The sequence below is a fragment of the Coturnix japonica genome, chromosome 1 (assembly GCF_054131305.1).
Source record: "Coturnix japonica strain WE chromosome 1, WE-NBRP24, whole genome shotgun sequence".
Classification (NCBI taxonomy): Eukaryota; Metazoa; Chordata; class Aves; order Galliformes; family Phasianidae; genus Coturnix; species Coturnix japonica.
In genome coordinates, this window is record NC_140663.1 from 40416095 (window position 1) to 40435179 (window position 19085).

The window sequence follows — 19085 nt, forward strand, 5'->3', positions numbered from 1 at the left end:
TAAGCAATATTTAAATTAATTATATCAGAAAGGATTATTGAGCACATTTGATACATTTATAGGTCACTGTTTTACCAAATGTTGATCTATAGTGAGAAACAAACTCAGAAAGGAGGGTAGCATGCTATAGTCAATAACCATAGGCATGTTTAAACCCACCTTTGTTTGTAAGCAGGCCAAAGCTCTCTTAATCATTGCATAAAGATTCAAACAAGGAGCACTGAAAACAAAGCTTTCCTAACTTGCAGGAAAACATGGCAGGTTTTCTAATGCCACAGAGAAGAATGATTAGGGGAATGATTCAGTGACAGGTGCATAAAGGAGTTATTTCTCTCTTTGTTAAAGTAATCCAAAACCTGGAATTAGGATAGGCCTCCACAGTTCATATGGAGCTATCCAGAATGGTTCCAAGGTCTTTAATATTTCAAGGAAGGGACTGAAATCCTGCGCTGGGAGAGGTGAAAGGGAGCTACTCAATTTAAGCAGTTGTCAAACGTGAACAGGAACCAACATCTAAAAAGGATGAGATGGCCAGTTCTGCAGAAGTGCCTACTGTTCTCCAAGAACTTCAGAAGAGCCTAAACCAACAACGTCAGACATGGGCAATGAATCCCACTCAGCTCTGCAAGTGAAAGGACCCAAAGCTACACATCTCTGCAGCACAGTATGGCCTTAGACTAACTGGTTTATCACTGACATGAAGGATGGAGGAACAAATAAGAACAAAGAAACACCTTTTCTTACTGACTCAATTTCCAATGAGATCTTTTTGAAGGCATTACACCCTAATACCAAATCAGGTAAATTCTCCTTCAGAATAGCAAAAACTTGAAGGACTACCTTTAGACATCTGCATTCCAGGCAGGTCCCTAAGCCTACTATTTCTATTAGTTTGACATCTCTGAAAGTCTCCAGTCAGCCAGGAAGAAGTGGAAGAGGCAAGGATACAGGAACAGACTAAAAACTAAAATTCTACAATTCTACAGGTTATCTAGAAGGTGGCAGTTACTCATGTTCTGTCAGCAACTTTGCTCTCATTAGATATGCTATTTAAATTGGTTGAAAGCTACAAGAAAAACAAGAAAACCTCTTAAAATAATTTAAAAAATAATAATCTTTCACTTTTCCCCCACAGCTCATATTGCCATTGCACAAATGGAAGGGTAGCTTAGGTAAATCAGAAAATACACCTGGCCTGCAATAAGTTTCACTGTGTTCTCTGGCCCCCAAGAAGGGATTGAGCATCACTAAATTCTTTATATAAAAAAGGACTTCTTTTCTTATCTCATACAGTTCTCACACTGTTTCTTTGTCTTCAGAAAGGATATTAAGTCACACATAACATTAAAATGTCTCTGAGTACCTTAAGGTCTTGTCTGGTTGCCAGCAGCTCAGACTCTTTCCCGTACAGGTCCAGCTGCAACTTCTCCAGATTTTCCTTATTTTTTTCATAGGTCTTCTGTAAGTCTGCTAGTTTTCCTTTCTCTGCTTTAAGCTCCTGAGCTGACAAAATAGTCTGCTGTTGCAGTTTATTCTCCAGTTCTGCCTGAAACATAAGCATAGGAAGTGCCAGTTAAAGTTACAGGCAGTAATCTTAACCATTTCAATAAACTACATTTCTACTGCAAAACTAGATTATTATTTTTTTTCCACTTAGGAAATAACAATTTAGTAATCTAATATTTACAGTTTTATAGCAGTATTTTGTAACTAATTTAACAACAACACTTAATTCAAATCAGAAGATTAAGTTAAGCATAATAAGGCCTAACATTTAAAATCTAATACTTTAAGGCCTACAGTTTCCATAGTCCAACTAACACACAAGTTGGAACACGTAGCACAGAGCAGCCAAAGCTGGAACGACATTTAACAGCACATGGCACGCAACACAACATTCTCTCATGTTGGAAGACATTTGAACTCCTTCCACTATGGTTTATGAGTTTCATACCGTCAATCAGATAAATTCTTTTGGTATAATAAAAGAGTTAGTTTAAAACTCTATTCCAAAACACTGCAGAGTTTGTCTAAAGTGCTCTCACAAAACTTTCTACTGCTTTACAGGAAAAAAGCAGCTCTTGCTTCATAGCATCTTCCCGAAGCAACATAAAAATGTTCAATTTAGTCTTTTTTACCAATGCACTGAAACTCAGCTCCTACAGAAACTGTATATTTCAGCATCAACCATTTAAGACCTTGATTCCACACCCTTATCTTTCTCTTTCAAACACAACTACAGTAAATACCTGTTTATCACAAAGACATCGGCATAAAAGTTGCAGCATTTATCAGATAAACGTATATTAATTTTCTTACAGGAGTATGAGAGGCTGGCCTTACCTTTTCTAAAAGGGCAGTTTTTAATTCAGCTTGCAGCGTTTCACCATGCTTTTTCTTCTGCTCAAAAGATTCCTTTATCTCTCTCAGCTTTCCCTGAAGATGCTGCTCACTGTTCTCCTTCTCTTTCAGAAGACCCTGAATTTCCAGTACTTGCGCTCGTGTTGAGTCAAGTTCTATTGACAACTGCTTAGAAATCTATATTCAAAAATATTAAATAACTGTATATAATTTTAATTTAAATCATTATTTATACACTTAACTGCCAGATTGTACCATTCAAAAAGCAAACAGACAAATTCACAAATGAAAAACCAGACAAAGCTGTTAAAGCTGAAGATACGGTCTCTGGCTCATCCCCCAAAAGACTGCTACAAGTTGGGGAGTGTCCCTTGCTTGTAACCTGAAAGGTTACAAAGCCCTCTTCTACATTCCTCTATGCATCTGCCAATTCCCTCTGTACCAGGCAGTATCTTTCCTGTGAGCCAGTAGTACACTTGTTCTTACATTTTTAGATAACCTGAAGATTATTTGTAGTAGAGTTTCCAAGGATGCATTATTTCTTGCATACAGAACCAGACCATCCTATGGTGTCACTGCTACTAGCTCCTTCTTCAGAGCTGGATAATAAAGAACACTGACAACCAGATTTAAAGAATACCTATACCACAAAGATAACCTCTTAATCTCCTACCCTTAGGTCACCTCTGGTCTTTTTTTCCCATTCAAAATGAAAAGCAAGCAGCTTTTTGCAGCCAGCAGTGATCTGTGTTTTCCTGCTGCCAGCTGTAGCAGATACCAAACTCATCCTCCTGCACTCGCCACAGAGCACCACAGTGCTTCTGCCCGAACAAGAGAGGAGACAGAGTAGCAGCAGCAGTCATAGAGGAAAGGTCTGTCTGTGAGCATTACATCTACACATCCACAAACCCTCTTTCAGGCAGCAACAATCCTCCACAGTTCAAAATGTGCTCACTGCTCATTATGCTTTTCTGGTTCCTTCAAGGAAAAGGTGACAGTTTAGGTGAAGAAATTCATAAAAATGGACTTGGTCTTCAGCCTACTAGATGAACTAAATGATTTTGTCTGAATGCTCATCTTCTAAAAAATTCACTTGGTCTGTATGAAGCCACAGACAATTATAAAAGTTTGCAAAAGCAAATAAATCCTCAAGAATATACAACAATTTCCTGTAAACCACACGTGAAACATTTGGATTAGGCAACACAGTGATGCCTGAGCTGAAAGCAGATCTAAGGATATAAGATAAACAATTCCATTGTTCACAGAGCATAAGTTTGAAAGAATATGAAGGCACGGTCATAAAAATATAACTGTTTCCATAATGAAGAAACTGCAGGGCCAAATTGGTATGTACAACACAGATAAGTAAGAGCAGAACCTGTATTTTAATGTACATCTAGGAATTTTTTAGTATCACTTTATTCTAGAGTCCCAAATGTGTTACAATTTGAAAACTGCAACTCTTTTGCCCTCAACAATGAGAACATGAGAAACTGAAAATCAATCTTTTCAACATGTTATTACTCTTTTCTTTATTTTTCAAACTTAAAAGGCAGACAGCTTACCCCCTCCTCTTTTTCTAGCGAGTTTTTCAATTCATTCCTCTCTTTAGCTACAGACTCTGACTGTACCTGGAGCTGCTGTTTTACTTCTTGGTAAGATTTTTCCTATAAAACAGAAGACACAAGCAAATATTTCTGGGACTTACTAAGACCAAATGCCAGCTATTTTCATAAGAGCTACAGAAGTCTTTACAGAGAATGTGGTTGGTTTTTTTCCCAGTGAAAATGCCTTCCTCCTCAGTTGTGGACACTTTCAGTTAAAAATTCCAGCCACTAGCAGTGAGAAATCTAACCTGACCACTGCTGATAACATATACTTTAAGGCAGCTGTGCGTCATAAAGATTTTCTGATTAGGAATAGTCTCCATGTAGAAGCTGCTGTTGGCAGCCTTCTTATGACAAGCACTGGGCTCATTTCTCTCTCAGGACACAAAATTTCTTGATGTTCTAAAACTCATGAGCAAATACATTTACAAGATAATTATGCAAGCAACTACATTCTAAGCACTTAAGTCAGTGACGAGACTTCCCATGATTAGAAGCAGAATCTGGAAAGTCTAAACTCGGGAGAAATTCCTTCAAGCTTTTAGGAAAAACAAATATTTAAGGAGCAGTAACTAAAGTAAGCAAAAAAACCTTATCTTAAAAAGGCAAAGGAGGAAAGGAAAAAGTGTTATTTTTAACTAGGAGCAGATTTATTTTTTTTTATAGTGTAGAATAAAAGTAGCTACACATAGGTTCTGGGAAATGGGAACATGCAAGATATTTTAATATTTATTGATACAGTCATCAGTTGTATTACCAACAAAGCAAAAGGAGGAAGAAGAAGAGGTGTCTTTTAAGGCTACTCAGAGCCTATTTTTCTTACCATAATACACTGTTTGGGTGAAGTATTTGTTATTATATTGCCATGTACAAGACTACTCTGAAACTCAAATAATACTAATGCTCATATATACTCTTAAGTTAGGCATCTCCCACAAGTGCCAATACAATGGCACGAATTAATTTCCATGCAGTCTCATCTTATATACAGTGTTTTCAGTCAGAAACCTGTTTTAATATCAGGCAATAAATACTTCAAGCTTAATGTGTAATGAACAAAGCTACTAACCATTTCTGCTAGAGCTGCTTTTCCTTTCTCTATTTCTTTTTCTAATTCTTCCTTCCTTTTCTTGAAGGATTCAGAATTTTTGGAGAGCTTCTCTTTGGTAGCTGTAAGGTCCTCTAGCAGAGTTTCCTTCTCTGATTTCACCTGTTGCAGCTCTGATGTTGCTGCTTGCATTTTACAGTCTAATTCCTTGAGTTGTTTACTTGTATCTTGATGTGATTTCTCAAGATTTTTTTTGAGGCTGGCATTTTCCTCCTCTCGCTTTGAAATCTGCTGTTTGGCTTGTTCAAGGGCCTCAGATTTCTTCTGTAAATCCAGTTTAGCACTAGACATACTGCAAATACAAATCAAACAGAGAAAAATAAAAAAAAATTAAGTTGTTCTTCACAAGTTCTGTTTTATCATTAAACACCTCTACTTAAGAATATTAACTAATAACTAATTCAAAGAATGGGCATTTTTTTCTCTCCAGTAGAGACATATCAGCAACTCTAAACACTATTTTGAGATGGATATTTCCTTCTTCAAATACTGTGAGCAGGAACTACTCCTTTGCCTCTTATGCAAAAACCACAAATTAATCTTTGAAAGATACAGAGCTATGGATACTTCAAGATGAATCTTAGTGCTTCAAACCATTCAGATATTTAACTGACAAGCACGGTGAATCAACTGGAATGCACTGAATCACAGTCGTGACTGATTCACATGAGATGATGTGGCAGATGGTGTCTGTATGGCAGGTAAAGTGCAAGAAAACAACTGGGACCTAACTCAGATCTCCTAGCAGAGAGAATACATCACTTTTATCTATGATTTTACAAAATTACAGGAGGGAAGAACAAAATTTCAAGTGTACTCCAAACCACTCTAGTTCTACATCCAGCTTCAAAAAGTACTACAACACAGGGAACACATACACTTCTCTTTCTGCTTCAAGTTGTTTATTCAGTTCTGCTATTCGGAGGTCTAAGTCTGTAGATTGCTGTCGCTGCTGCTGTACCTCCTGAAGAGCTTGTTCTTTGCTTGCTTTAGCATCAAGAATGTCAGCCTCAAGTTTCTGAGACAGGAAAATAGAAAAGTTAGAGCCACTGAAACACAACCAATAAAACAAAAATAACAGCAAAAAGCAGAAGTCATTTAGCAGTATTTACTGGAAAGTCCTTACCATAGAAAGCAGTGACAACTCTCACACACTATCCATCTCTTTCACTAGTTGGCCACTTGCCCTTCATTATTTAGTTCCTGCAATTCTTACACTCCCTCAAAAGCAAACTACTTTGGTAAAACATTCTGAAATCACCTTTAAATTAAATGCAAACAGTCATTTCACTGCAAAGTAATAAATAAAACACAGACATCTTTAGAAAGCCATATACACTGCTTGGCTTTGAAGCTAGCTTCTCAGCTACCAACAGTTTCAGCAGTTTCAATTGACTATGGATTTACATAGCCCCAGCTCTGACATTCTTTGTAACAACAAAGGCATGAACTACAGCTATACAGAAATCCTGCGCTCATCTAAAAGAGGGTTTATTTTGTTTTGTTTTTAGAAGATATTTGTTTGTCTGTATAGAATACAAAGAACACAGCAATCAGGTACTGCTTAGACTCTCCCAACACACTGGCTATTTTAAAGGCACTTCTACTTTTATGCAATGCTCATAATACAAAATTGTCAAGTTCTTCTGAAAAAATTCCTGAGGATTTTAGTTGTTTGTTGTGTGTTGTTTGTTTTTTTCTCCTTTTAAATACCACACATTCAACTGGAATAACACAAAGAATGGTGATGACATGAAGACTTTTACACACAATTGCATTCGTGTAGACAGAATCAACAACAGCACTCAGTTTCACTCTTCAGCTACCAGGGACCTCATCAAATCTTGTGTAAGTAAACAGTGTATTCCTCCTAAGTATTTGAGTCTATTGGTTTACTTGCAAAACTTTCGCAAAAGAATTAATAACACAAATGAAAGCAGGTAGAACAGCACATAAGCTAGGAAGAGCACCCTCTAGACTGCTGAAGGCACACAACACCACAAAAAAATCTGCAGTGCTCCTAAGATCTCTCTATTATTTGGTTCCACGTATTGCAATTCTGACTCTCAAAAATGTTTAACATAAAAAAACACCAAAGTGTAATGTGTTCCCTCTCACAGCACTTTCCAGGCATAGAGGTTGGTAGAAGCATACTAAAGGAAAGTGGCAGTATAAGGGACCTTAGTGTGATATGCACGCCCAGAAGAGAACATGATTAAAGGGTCTATCAGTGAACACTGGTGAGAAAGAAAACCTACAGAAGTCACACTTCATATAATTCCTTCCCTGTAATCTGTGCACAGCTTTTATCAAATATCATCAAGCAGCAGTGAACTTCAGTCTCAGTAAGTTCAGACACTGTGTTCTATACAAACCTTAAGCTGTCCCTCTAGCTCTTCAGTTTTCTGTTCTAAATTAAGACGTTGCTCTTTGTAGTCTTTGAGATTGGCTTCCAGCTGAGCACAGTATTCCTGCTTGTCATTCAGCTTAGCTGTAACCTGATCCAACTGAACACTGACCTTATTTAACTCCTGAGGTAAAATAAAAATAAGAGGGTTGTTAGCTTCTAAGTAGCTTCTAGAAACGACTCATGTCCTTTGAATATATGCTTTGAGTGATCTAATACATTGAAATTAAAAAGGAAAATGATGTTTCCTTTTTAATCTGAGAGGCAGGAAATTGAGAGGGAAAAACACAAACAAATTCTCTTTGTTAAATACGTCCCTCACAAACTTTACAGGCTATGAGCTAGAGCTTAAAAATGCGTTTAAAGTTATAAAGAGATGAGGAACTGTTCGTCATGCTCAAGATCCTGGAGTTAATACAGCAATAATTAGAATATAACACAAAACCTAAGAGAAAACTTGATGTCTCCCAGGAATGAAGCAAAACCGAAGAGGAAAGCCTGCAGTATGGGAACAGTAAACTCTCCACACACCAAAGATCATTTCAGATCATTGGTTCAACATAAACAATGTGATTTCCATAGGAGATATGAACACGTTTGCCTTGTAAACACTAAGATGACAGTTACACCCAAGCTCCTTACTCTCCAAGCAAGCTCATTTGTTTAATTATTAGTTAATTATGTCTTTAATTAACAGGTCCAAAAAGACGTCTTATGTTTATAGCTATCAAATACATTCCCACCCAAACATTGGTGCCCTTGGAAGTGCTGAATATTTCTCCTAAGATGACAACAGCATAGATTCTAATAATGAAAATATTTGATTCAGCACCTGGTGGAATGCTATAGTTGGATTAATACAAACTAAAACATGCAGCTTTAACAACCCTCATGTCTTTCTGTCAGCTGGCATGCAGATAATTTTTTCTGAAGAAAGATTTGATTTTGAATTTATCTGAATCTGTAATACAAGTTAACAGTTTTCAGTTGAACCCAACGCATTATATAAACTTTTCTTTTTCATAGCATACAAGTTCAAATTGTACTCAGATACCACAGCTGAGACCACAAACCATTGCTGAACATACAGCAAAGACTGGATATCCAAGTAATTTCTTTATACTGCAAAATGCCCATATGGTCCAGATTACAGCAAAAAGAACAGAAAACACATCATATGGTTAAAATATCCTAGATGATTATTTCCAAATGCATAGTCACATATTTATTTAGTTTGTAATCAGACTATTCTTAGGTTTGTAAGTAGATTTTTAGGTAACATAGGAACTTTATGTTTGCGTGTTGCTCATAACCTGTTGTTTGTCTTGCAGTGCGTGCTGGGCGGTGTCCAGATGATTCTGAAGGTCTGCTCTTTGAGCAGCTTTTGATGCTTCTGCTGAAAGCAGCAATTCAGTTTTTGCTTTTACCTGAAAGACAAGTTCTCAGGGTCACTGACTACTGCAGCTTGCATTTTTTCTGTTACAGAAACATTACTTCTCAAAAGCTATAGTGAAGCTCGTATCGCCTTAAAAAGCAGATGCAAGAGGCCATAAATTACTGTCTTAGTGATGAAGTCTTGTTGAAGAACAACTGAGATATTATAGCAAAGTCCAGCAAAAACATCACAGAACAGTATAAGTTACTAGACCTGCTCAGAAACTGAGTAACAGTACTTAATACAGTGTATTAATCAAACAGTGCAAGGTGTTACAAGTGTATTAATTTAAGAAAACAATATCTGCCAAACTTCTGATCAAGATGTTTATTCTTTGTGTTACCTGAACACCATCAGCTGGTTTCAGCTTAAGCAGCACTTAACTGTACAAAAGTCCACACTGAGACTATAGTCAGGAATTGCCTTGTTTCATTCAGTTAAATCGAAAACAAGGCAACTTTTGTTTTATTTTAGATAAAAGCTACCAGCACAAGAAATTTCTACGCAGCAGCAACATCTTTAATAACTTGACAGACTTTTTCAATCTGATGCTCAGAACCTAGGAGTGATAACAGCAGTTTTGTGGATGATTAACCACTACAAATACAACAAAAGATGCTTGAAGACAAATTTTCTCAACTTGATTATGAATTCCCACTACCACAACCAAAAACTACCTACCCAACAAAGAAACAAAAATCAACCTTACTATCTATTCCTATTCTAAATCCACTTACATTTTCTGCATGTTTATCTGCCTTATCTTCATCTGTAGGTAGAAACACATAATTTTTTCCCAGATTGATTTGTACACTCTCCACAGAGAATACAGAAATTGGGACAGGATTTATCATTGGCAGGCAGCATAGAGTTCCATTACCTGTACATCAAGTTGTGATACTTTCTCTTTACTTTCATTTAGCTGGCTGCTCAACTCAGTGATATTGGCTTCCAGAGAGAGCACCCGGTCTTGAGCAGCTCTTAGGTGTGCCTTCTGCTCCTGCACTTGCTCATGCAAATTCTCTTGGGCTTGTTTATGACTTTCTGATTGATTCTTCAGCTTCTCTGTCAGCTGAGTTACCTGTAGTGAAAACGGAGGTAAACAAAGTCTGTAACAGAATGACCAAAAAAAGTCATAAAACTTTGGAATTCTAGGATGTCTTATCACAGCTCACTTCTAACTTTAACTATTACAATAAAGCTATATTGTACAATATCAGAGTTTCAATAGGATACCAGTTAAAATGGAAACCAAAAGGGACTCACAAATTTAGCCTTACTGTAACAAAATCAATAACTGAAGAAACAACAGATGCAGACTAGACTGAATTTTAGTATGGAAAGCAGGAAATAAACCTCTTTTTTAAAAAGAAACAAACACATATACGCATCTAATATTTTTAAGAGAACATTGTTAGTATATGCATGTAGGCAACAACTAAAAATTCTCTCCTCTGCAGGTAAGCCACCAAAACACACATATCCTCTGAAATTTAGGAAAGAACTTTATAGTATCAAAGAAAAAGCAAGATGTAGAAAAGATCAACATCATATTTAACAAGAGAGGAATAACAGAACTAAGACACAATGATGAGAAAGAGTAGAGAAACAGATTTCTGAATTCTTACCTGAATTTGCAATGCATGATTTTTCTCTTGTAGCTGGTTAAGAACTGCAGTTTCTCCTTCACCAGCTTGAATTTTTGCATACAGATCCTCTCTTTCCTTTTCAAGCAGAGAGATATTTTCCTTACTCTTTTGAAGCAAGGCCTCAAGATTTTGAATTTTTTGGTCCTTATCTCCAATTTGTCGTAGTACTTGCTCCAAATCATTCTAGAAAATGGCAGAACAGCTTCCTTAATCACAGCAAACTTAGATGTTACTCCTAATGCATAAAATGTTGGATACACACATTAAACACCCTCCATATATATTCTATTTGAGATTTACACATTAAGCTATCTGAACTACTTCAAAGTCCCATAAGCCATTTTTCCATTGAAAATATACTGAAAATAATGAAAACCTGAAATACACTTTCATGTGAGGTTGTAAAAGTAAGTCACCTGGGCTTCTCGTAGTTTTGATGTTGTGTTTTGTTGAAGTGTCTGCTGTTCTTGGTGCTGTTGTTTTGCCTTATCTAATTGATGTTGCAATTCTGTGGAATTTGCCACTTTTTCCTTTAGCTGGGAGAAAAAAAAACTAATGAATAAGCACCATTCAGTATTACAATAGCATTCAATTTTTATTCTAATGCCTGCAAAGTCTACTCTAAACAAGAATATATGAAAATTGGTATAAAAACAGAAGTTTGTGAATCTAAGTTAAAGAACAATAATCTAACTCAAGCATTTCTTATTAATAGGTGAGATCCTGAATCATAAGTGAAAACTATGTAGCTTTCAGACATATGTATTTTAGTTCTCAAAAATATAAGAGATAAAAAGATTTTAGTATGTGTTTTTTTTTCCAACACTTGTTAAGATGTAACATGACTGATAATTCAGGTACCTGTAAAGCAACATTATTGTTATTAGCAGTTTTAGTAGCAACTTCAGTTTAGTAGTCTCTCCTCTTTTATACTAATAGCTTTACAAATTCTGACAACATACCACTCAGATATTTGGCCAATCCCCATAGAGGTAGCAGAAAATAAGCAACACATACAAGACACTCATTAAAATAAATGAAAATTAATAAAAGCAAGCAATTTCTACTCATCCACCACACAAAATTCATTAACTACCAATGAGCTGCTGTGTCATGTTCACATTTTTTTCATGGAGAGTTTTATCCCACAACAGTATCTATGCACAAAACATTACCTATATGTGCTCAGGTACACCTACATCTTTCCTTTATACAATTCTTACACAAAATTCATCAATGTAAAAGGAAGATCTTTCTTTTATCTCCAAAGTACCATGAGCATATATGCATGAAATGAGTACTGACTTACAAAATCTGCAATATAAAAGGTATTTAGGCAGATTTTGACAATTTCATTCTAAGACTTCAACAATATTAGCCAAATAACATAAAGAAAGCAATCTATAAACTGCAGCATAACAACATGACTATATACAGGCTATTATCAGAAACAGTATACATAAAAGTTTGCAGAAAATACTCCTACCTGTTCTTCAGCTCGAGAAAGCTTCAACTGAAGATCAGCCACCTGCTGCTCTTTGTCCATCAGCTTTTCACTAGAGAGCTGCCTCTGTTCCTTAAGCCGCCCATGTGCTTCCCCTAGCTGGCGCTCTGTTTCTAGAAGTTTACTATGCAACTGCAAAATAAAAACATATAAAAAGTTATCCATTCTTTCAGTCAGTCTTTAGCCAATTTAGATTCAATTTTGCCATGTTTGACCAAGATTTTCATTACTTGGAATAAAACAGTGGCATCAGCTCCTGAATTCATGCAGATACACCATATAATGCAGAAACAAAGTCACATCTAGGAATAGCATCAGCTATACTAGGATAAGTAAATATTCAAAGTAGTAGGTAACAGGGACCTAGAAACATCCTCGTTTATCTAGAGAAACCCTTCCACACCCATTACAAAGTTTTAACAGAAAAACAAATAGGGCACTCTTTCAAGACATAAAAATTATTGTGTAAAACAGCAAAGCTTTAGAGTGATCTCACCTTATGTCTCAGTCACACAGACTCAGTGGCCAGAACACTATGCCTTTACCCACTGCACTGGCTCCAACAATGCACTGTTCTGCATCACTAGGCTTCTAACTAGGAGCTGTTAGTTTGATCTAGGCGTTCATTCAGTGCTGAGAAGACATGCATGAATCTTCACTGCAGTGTGTACACAGTAATTCTGGTGGCTTATATTTCAGCACCTCCCAGCAGCAGATCCTAGGTCAGGGATGCACTCTTCCAGACAGATATAAAGCTCCCTTGGAATTTTTGGGGTTGTCAAAAGCTGTACTGCACAACTCGCAGTAGAGGAAGGCTTGTTCTGTAAAATCAGCTTTTCTTCCCTTCAGCTTACATCCAAAGGTTTTGAGTTATCTCCTACCTACTTCTACATTAACAAATTTATACCTAAACAAATGAAAGTTCCACTTGATGCAAAAACTGGGAGTGATCCAGTCATTGCAGCACAGCAAGACATTTCTACAGGTATCTGGATTAGTGAGGCTTGCTTTCCTATAAATTTACATCCAAGATCTTCATATCATCCACTCTGTACATTCAGGACCTCCCTCTGATATCACAGAATTGTAGAAAGGCTAGGGTTGGAAGGGACATCAAAGATCATCCGGTTCCAACTCCCCGCAATGGACAGAGTTGCCAACCACTAAATCAGGAACTAGATGAGGCTGCTCAGGGCCCAGCAAGCCTGGCCAGGAACACCTCCAGTGACGGAGCATCCATAACTTCTTACTAATACCCAGGCAAAAGACAGCATGACCTCCTTGCTCACTGCAAGTTGTCACTTGTTGCCTGGCTGGCCATACCATGCACACTGGCTGGCTGCCTAGCAGGACAGAAACAAGAAACAGGGCTCTTGTTAACACCAAATCCTGACCCCAGGCACAGAGGGGGTGAGGCATGAAAACAGACTAAGCCTCTCTCCTTCACCTGACTGCTTCCACAAAAGTGAAGAACCCAACACTGAAGACCTTTTAATCATCTGTCAAAACTGACAGAAGTCACCATACAGTACAAAAGTTACAGAGGATAGAGGCAGAGAAGCAAATGCTTTATTTTCTTAGGAAACCAGGCTAAATTATATGCCCACAACCACAAGCACTGCAAATGAATATTAGTATTTTTGAAGGACTTTAAGTAAACAGAACATAAAATCCAACATTAACTTGTATTACAGAATACAAAAATCAGATTTAGCTGTAAAGAAGTTTCTATGCTTCAAACAACATAGAAAGATTCAAATTTTCCTCAGTAAGAGTAACAGTATATAATAGCAGCTACATTTCTCCAAGACTGAAGTAGTCCTTATTTTCCTATTCCCATTGCAGTGCTGGAACCAATACCATCATCAGAGCTTCCTTCCATTGTGAAGATCACTTCCCTTAGGTCACTCAGAGTCTAAAATATACAAACTTAACCAGTGCTCAGAGAGGAGCACGTGCAGCAACTGAAAAACTACTGACTCTTTTCCAAAACAAATGCAAGGCAGAAGCAAAATACTGGACTGCCTTCCTTGAGGATGTTATACAAGCTTCCTTCCATTACTTACAAAAGTACTACACATCCTCATATCTGCCTTCATAAGCACTGTTACATTATGTCAACATAAGCTACTAAACTACAAGTGAAAAAAGGTAACTCCACGGAAGCAGTATGTTAATAAATAAGAGAAGTTTGGTTTCTCCATGACAATAGTTACTGAACTCTTCTTTGGAGGGAGGGAGACAGGAAAAGAAATTTTTGCTTGATTTCACTCCTAATTTTATACCATGTGTAAACGCTTTCTTTTCCCTGCTATTCTATTACAACACAATTCTAAAACCCATCCTGAGATGCAGCGGCTTGTTTAGGTTTTCTTACTTAAGACTGATTTCCTTCCCAGCAATTTCCCTAGAGAAATGTGCGAGGCCTGCATTTCCTTTCACAGCAACTCCTTCAGCCATGCATCATTCATGATCCTTCTCCATCTGTCTACCTCAAAACTGAATTCCAAAAAAGTCCTTACAGTCTGAACCCAGATTTCAGCTCTAGTTCTTGGCTTTCCTTCTGAAGCTTGCATATGTGTTGCCTAGACAGACTGAGGCAGTTTTACTAAACAAGGATTCCTAAGCAGATGACTAACATATCTCTCCCTTCACTCATCACAAAAGACTCCGTGAAGAAGGAAAGACATTTTGAGGATGTAATAAATATATAAAGATTTGCCAAGTCACTGTTACTCCAAGATAAGTCATGCATGCACAGCTTGCAACTTAATCTGTTTCTGACATGTTCAAACAGTTGAAAGCTGAGAAAATATTAAAATCAAGTGCATCATCCTAAAGTAAATACACATATGTATTTTTCCTTCTTAGGACTGGACATTACTCCTGATACACAAATATTTATCAACTCTAATATATTACTCTCCAAAGACATGAGAAAAGAGAGTTAAGACCGTCTTTTCTTCTATTGAGAGTTCAAGCTATTCAAAAGGATCCAGATACAGCAACATTTAACAAAGAAAAACAAAACAAAACACAAAACAAAACAAAACACCACTTCCACCACTCTTATCACAGCTTCCTATTTTTGCCCGTTCTTTTTTCACTTCTCTAAGGAGAAGAAGGGATTTATTCAAACACAACTTACCTACTTGCGTACTCCTCTTGACAAGAAAAAGCACAGTTAAATAAAACCTAACAGGCTTGTTTAAGGAATGCTCCCAGCAGTAATTGTCTAGGAGGTTTAAGGATTCTTACCTGACTGAGCTCACTCTGGAGCTGCAAGCCATGCTGTTCTTTTTCCTCTCTCTGCTGTTGGAGCTGCTTACATTCTGCCTTAAGATGCTGGTACTTTGTCTCTACTTCAGACAGTTCTTCTTTAAGCTTCTGGCTTGCTTCTCCCTTCTCACCTAGCTCTGTCTGTAATCTCTGTATTGATGCTTCTGATGCAGACAGCTTTGCCTGCAGCTGTTGGCAGTCCAGGTCCTTCTGGTGAAAGCTTGCCTGAACGTTCTTTTTACTCACAGATACCTCATTGTGTCTTTCTTCTAGCTGGCTGTACTCCTGCTCCTTCTTCAGCAGCTTCTCAGTCAGATTCTACAAAGAGAGTTATACTGCAATTTAACTGCAATTCTGCTTACATCTATTAAACATAATATTCAAATGTTTCCCAAGTGCTTCAAGATGATGACACTGAATTCTATGCTACTCTTTTCCTCCCTGGTAGGTTAAACAGTACAACAGGGAACAATCATTTAAATCTGCAAGGCAGCGTTAGCAGGCTACAACCCAGAGCCTCCACCTCTGAAAGATTAGCAGCTTCTGCAGTCTCATGTAGCTGACAAAGTCACAGTCACTGCCACACACTCAAGAGGATGAGTTACCTTCATGTGTGACTGAAGTACACCAGAAAACTTGACAACACATACTTCGGCAGCTCTGTGGCCTCATTCAGCTTATATCAGTGGACCAGTAGCATTTTCTGTTTCAATGTGTGTCCCAGCTACATCTCAGAAAAAGGGATATATGGGCACAAATCAGCTGCCTCTTTCCCAAGGCTTGTTTTCCAGCACACTACAAAGCCCTGAGCCTTCCTACCTCACAAGATACAAGCTGAAACACAGCCCTTTTTTTAATGCTACTCCATGGATACATGCACAAAGAACATAATATATATGTGTGCAGTCATAGTGAATAGGCCTTAAAGAATAAACACTGTGGTAACTGACTGAATTTCAAAACGATTACAACAGTAGAAGGTTGGAAACCAAGCATTTTTCCATGTAGATAACGCATCACAACCTTCCTGAAAGAGAACAAAAGAACCCATATTTGATGGGTTTGGAATTACAGCAAGTCTTACATGTCAAGGTATACAATACACTGCTTTTTTCATGCTAGATCTCTTCTGGGCCACATGCCATTTCTGGCCTCTAAAGTAATGCCTGGCTGTGCAAAACAAGCCAGGCCCCATAATTACAGTGTTTTGTAAGTGAAGTCAGTTCCTGTTGGTCATAGAAAACTGATCTTATGTATTTGTCATCTGCTCTTCTCAGTATAACTCCTGAAAATAAAAGGAACAGCCTGCTTACTTGCTTGAAGTTGCATGTGATCTTGAAAATTCTGTGTCAAAGTACTGAAATATCTTCCTGCATTGCAGTGAATTACAAAAGGACATACACAGGTACTCTGTCCAGCATTAATAGCACATCCTACCTCCCTGACAGCTTGTTCAAGGAGCATGCCCTGTTCAAAGGGGGAGCAATTTCTGTTATTTGGGAAGCCAGTCTCATGTCTTCCAACTCTAAGTCCAAGTCCTCCAATGCCAGGATTCCTTGGTTAGCATATCATAAGCTGCAGAAAGAGGAGGCTGTAAACTGCTTTTAGTCACTGAAACTGAAAGAAGTAGCTCACTGCCATTTCTGATCATATTCATCAATTGGTGTTTGGCATTAACCTGACATAGCAGAGGAGTCTCTCCTAAAGTATGGTCTTTATTAAAGTCTCTCTTTATTCATCAGTCTGTTTCACTTCATGTTGTTAACTGAACAGCAACATATTCAGGAAAGTTCTCTGTGCTCTATAGCAATAATTTTGCCAAAAGCTTGATTAAGTGTTGTTAATCTGTGGAAAAGAGCAGCACAACAATTCTCACCAGCTCAGTCCTGCAGCTGACTTTATAAGTCAAATCAAGAATCATCCTATCAAATTTTAATTGCATCCTATTATATGTCTGTAAATGCTATTAAGCATGCACTGTTTGGTCCGCATCTTTGCCTTTCCTCCCCCACCCCCCATGAATGGCGAGACTGCTGCTGAATACGTATGTAATGTTCACAATAACACAGTGTTATACATACATACACACAATAACCAATACACATATTTTTCCTTGTCTCCTTTCATTTCTTACAAATACATACAAAATACAAAACGCACCCAGTTCAGAAGGCTTTAATTAAAGCTCTCAGTGATTACTTATCAGCTGAGAAGCTTCTGGAGTTTATTTCAGTTTTCTATTGTTCATCATTCTGATAAAAGGCCAGAAAATATGATGCCAGTACAATCAAAAAGTGAACGAATTGGAAGACAAATACACAGAGCTCATCTTCTGAATGATAATTTCTGGGAACTGTCAAAATATTTTGATGGGTATTGCTTTGATCTTTAAATGAGTGAGATGGCAAAACTGTTAATGCTCACATATCTTTAAATTGCAGCTATTAGAAACCTGCAACCATAACAACCCTTAGGAATTAAACTGAAATGTACCAATATCACTTAAAAATACTTTTTATTTCTACATTACAAAATTCCTCAAGTCAAGCAAGAAGGGGAAAGGAATTCTAGACTTCTACAACACAAAGAAGTATTTTGTTACAGTCTTCAGCATTTACTAAGGCAATGTGTGGTTTTCATTTTAATGTGAAATGACAAATGTAGGAAATTACAGCATTCTCACCTGGTTTTTCTGTTCTACCTCCTTGACTAAACTTTGAAGTTTTTGAAGCTCCTGAACATACACAGCTACCTCCTGAGGTCCTTTGGCAAGTTCAGCTCTTAACTGATTAATGGTAGCCTAGACAGATGGACAGAAAATCCGTAATTAAAACAAAATTTTGCATAACCCAAACAAAAACATCCTTATACACATTAAAAACAAAAACACCATCCACAAACTTATCTCAGAGAACTATCAGCTACAGAAATACCAATGATTTCCCAGCTGAGATTCATTCAAGACTAAAATTGCCCCAACAGAAAACGCAAGGTTGGGCCAAATGAAAAACCACAGCATATTACCCGTTAATCACTAACACAGTTCTAGCTTGAGGTGAAGCCCTCACCACCTCTGAGTCACTGGGATTATACATACCAGAATAATGTACTAGAAAAGGCAGTAAAAGTTTCAAGCCTGGAAAGTGATGCAAACCTGGTGTGTGACTTTTGGATACGTTGATCTTCCAGGTGAGTATAATCAGGGTAACAAATGCTAACCCATCAAACAGGATTGGTACACAACAGAACAGATTAAGGACTATATAGTATTTGTATACAGTAATGAAAGCAAACCAGAAAAGCACTTTGGATGGGTAACAATGACTGCCCCAAAGCACACTGTGCTGGAGTTGATGACAAACACTATCATGTATTCTGGTTACTCTGTGACCATTCCTCCTGCAGACTTCTCATATCTTCTTAGAAAATTGTAAGAATAAAAAATAATTTTTAAAAAATTTCTAACATCTGATCGCTCCACATATAATTGAAAATTGTAGATACTGATCTTTATGCTGGACAGCAGAGGTAATTGCTTTTAATAGAAGGTTAATGAATACTGAATAATAAAATATATTTGTAGCATGCTACTCAGAAGCATAAGTACTTCTGGTAGTTCTACTTGCTATTAATGCTCTGCTTCTTTTTGATAAACACACTGAAGAATAGTTTCCTTGCCTATTTGTAATACAGAAAATAAAATGCTCTGTATGAATGCATTCGCGTTGACTA

The 19085-nt window shown here is 37.3% G+C and overlaps 1 protein-coding gene across 9 annotated transcripts in view; it reads right to left on the reverse strand.

Annotated features, from left to right (window-relative positions):
* The window catches only part of EEA1 (early endosome antigen 1), a 59667-nt gene that overhangs the window by 9719 nt on the left and 30863 nt on the right, over positions 1-19085 (reverse strand). For 8 of the 9 annotated variants that reach the window (XM_085538504.1, XM_085538497.1, XM_085538510.1 and 5 more), the window contains 13 exons: positions 18037-18153; positions 15333-15671; positions 12057-12206; positions 10987-11106; positions 10550-10753; positions 9802-10002; positions 8800-8913; positions 7455-7610; positions 5958-6097; positions 5041-5371; positions 3930-4031; positions 2344-2538; positions 1364-1546 (listed from right to left, as the gene is read on the reverse strand). In XM_085538504.1, the coding sequence (XP_085394630.1) occupies positions 1364-1546; positions 2344-2538; positions 3930-4031; positions 5041-5371; positions 5958-6097; positions 7455-7610; positions 8800-8913; positions 9802-10002; positions 10550-10753; positions 10987-11106; positions 12057-12206; positions 15333-15671; positions 18037-18153 (2352 nt within the window). The remainder of the gene's footprint in view (positions 1-1363; positions 1547-2343; positions 2539-3929; positions 4032-5040; positions 5372-5957; positions 6098-7454; positions 7611-8799; positions 8914-9801; positions 10003-10549; positions 10754-10986; positions 11107-12056; positions 12207-15332; positions 15672-18036; positions 18154-19085) is intronic. The other variant, XM_085538489.1, reaches the window with a different exon arrangement.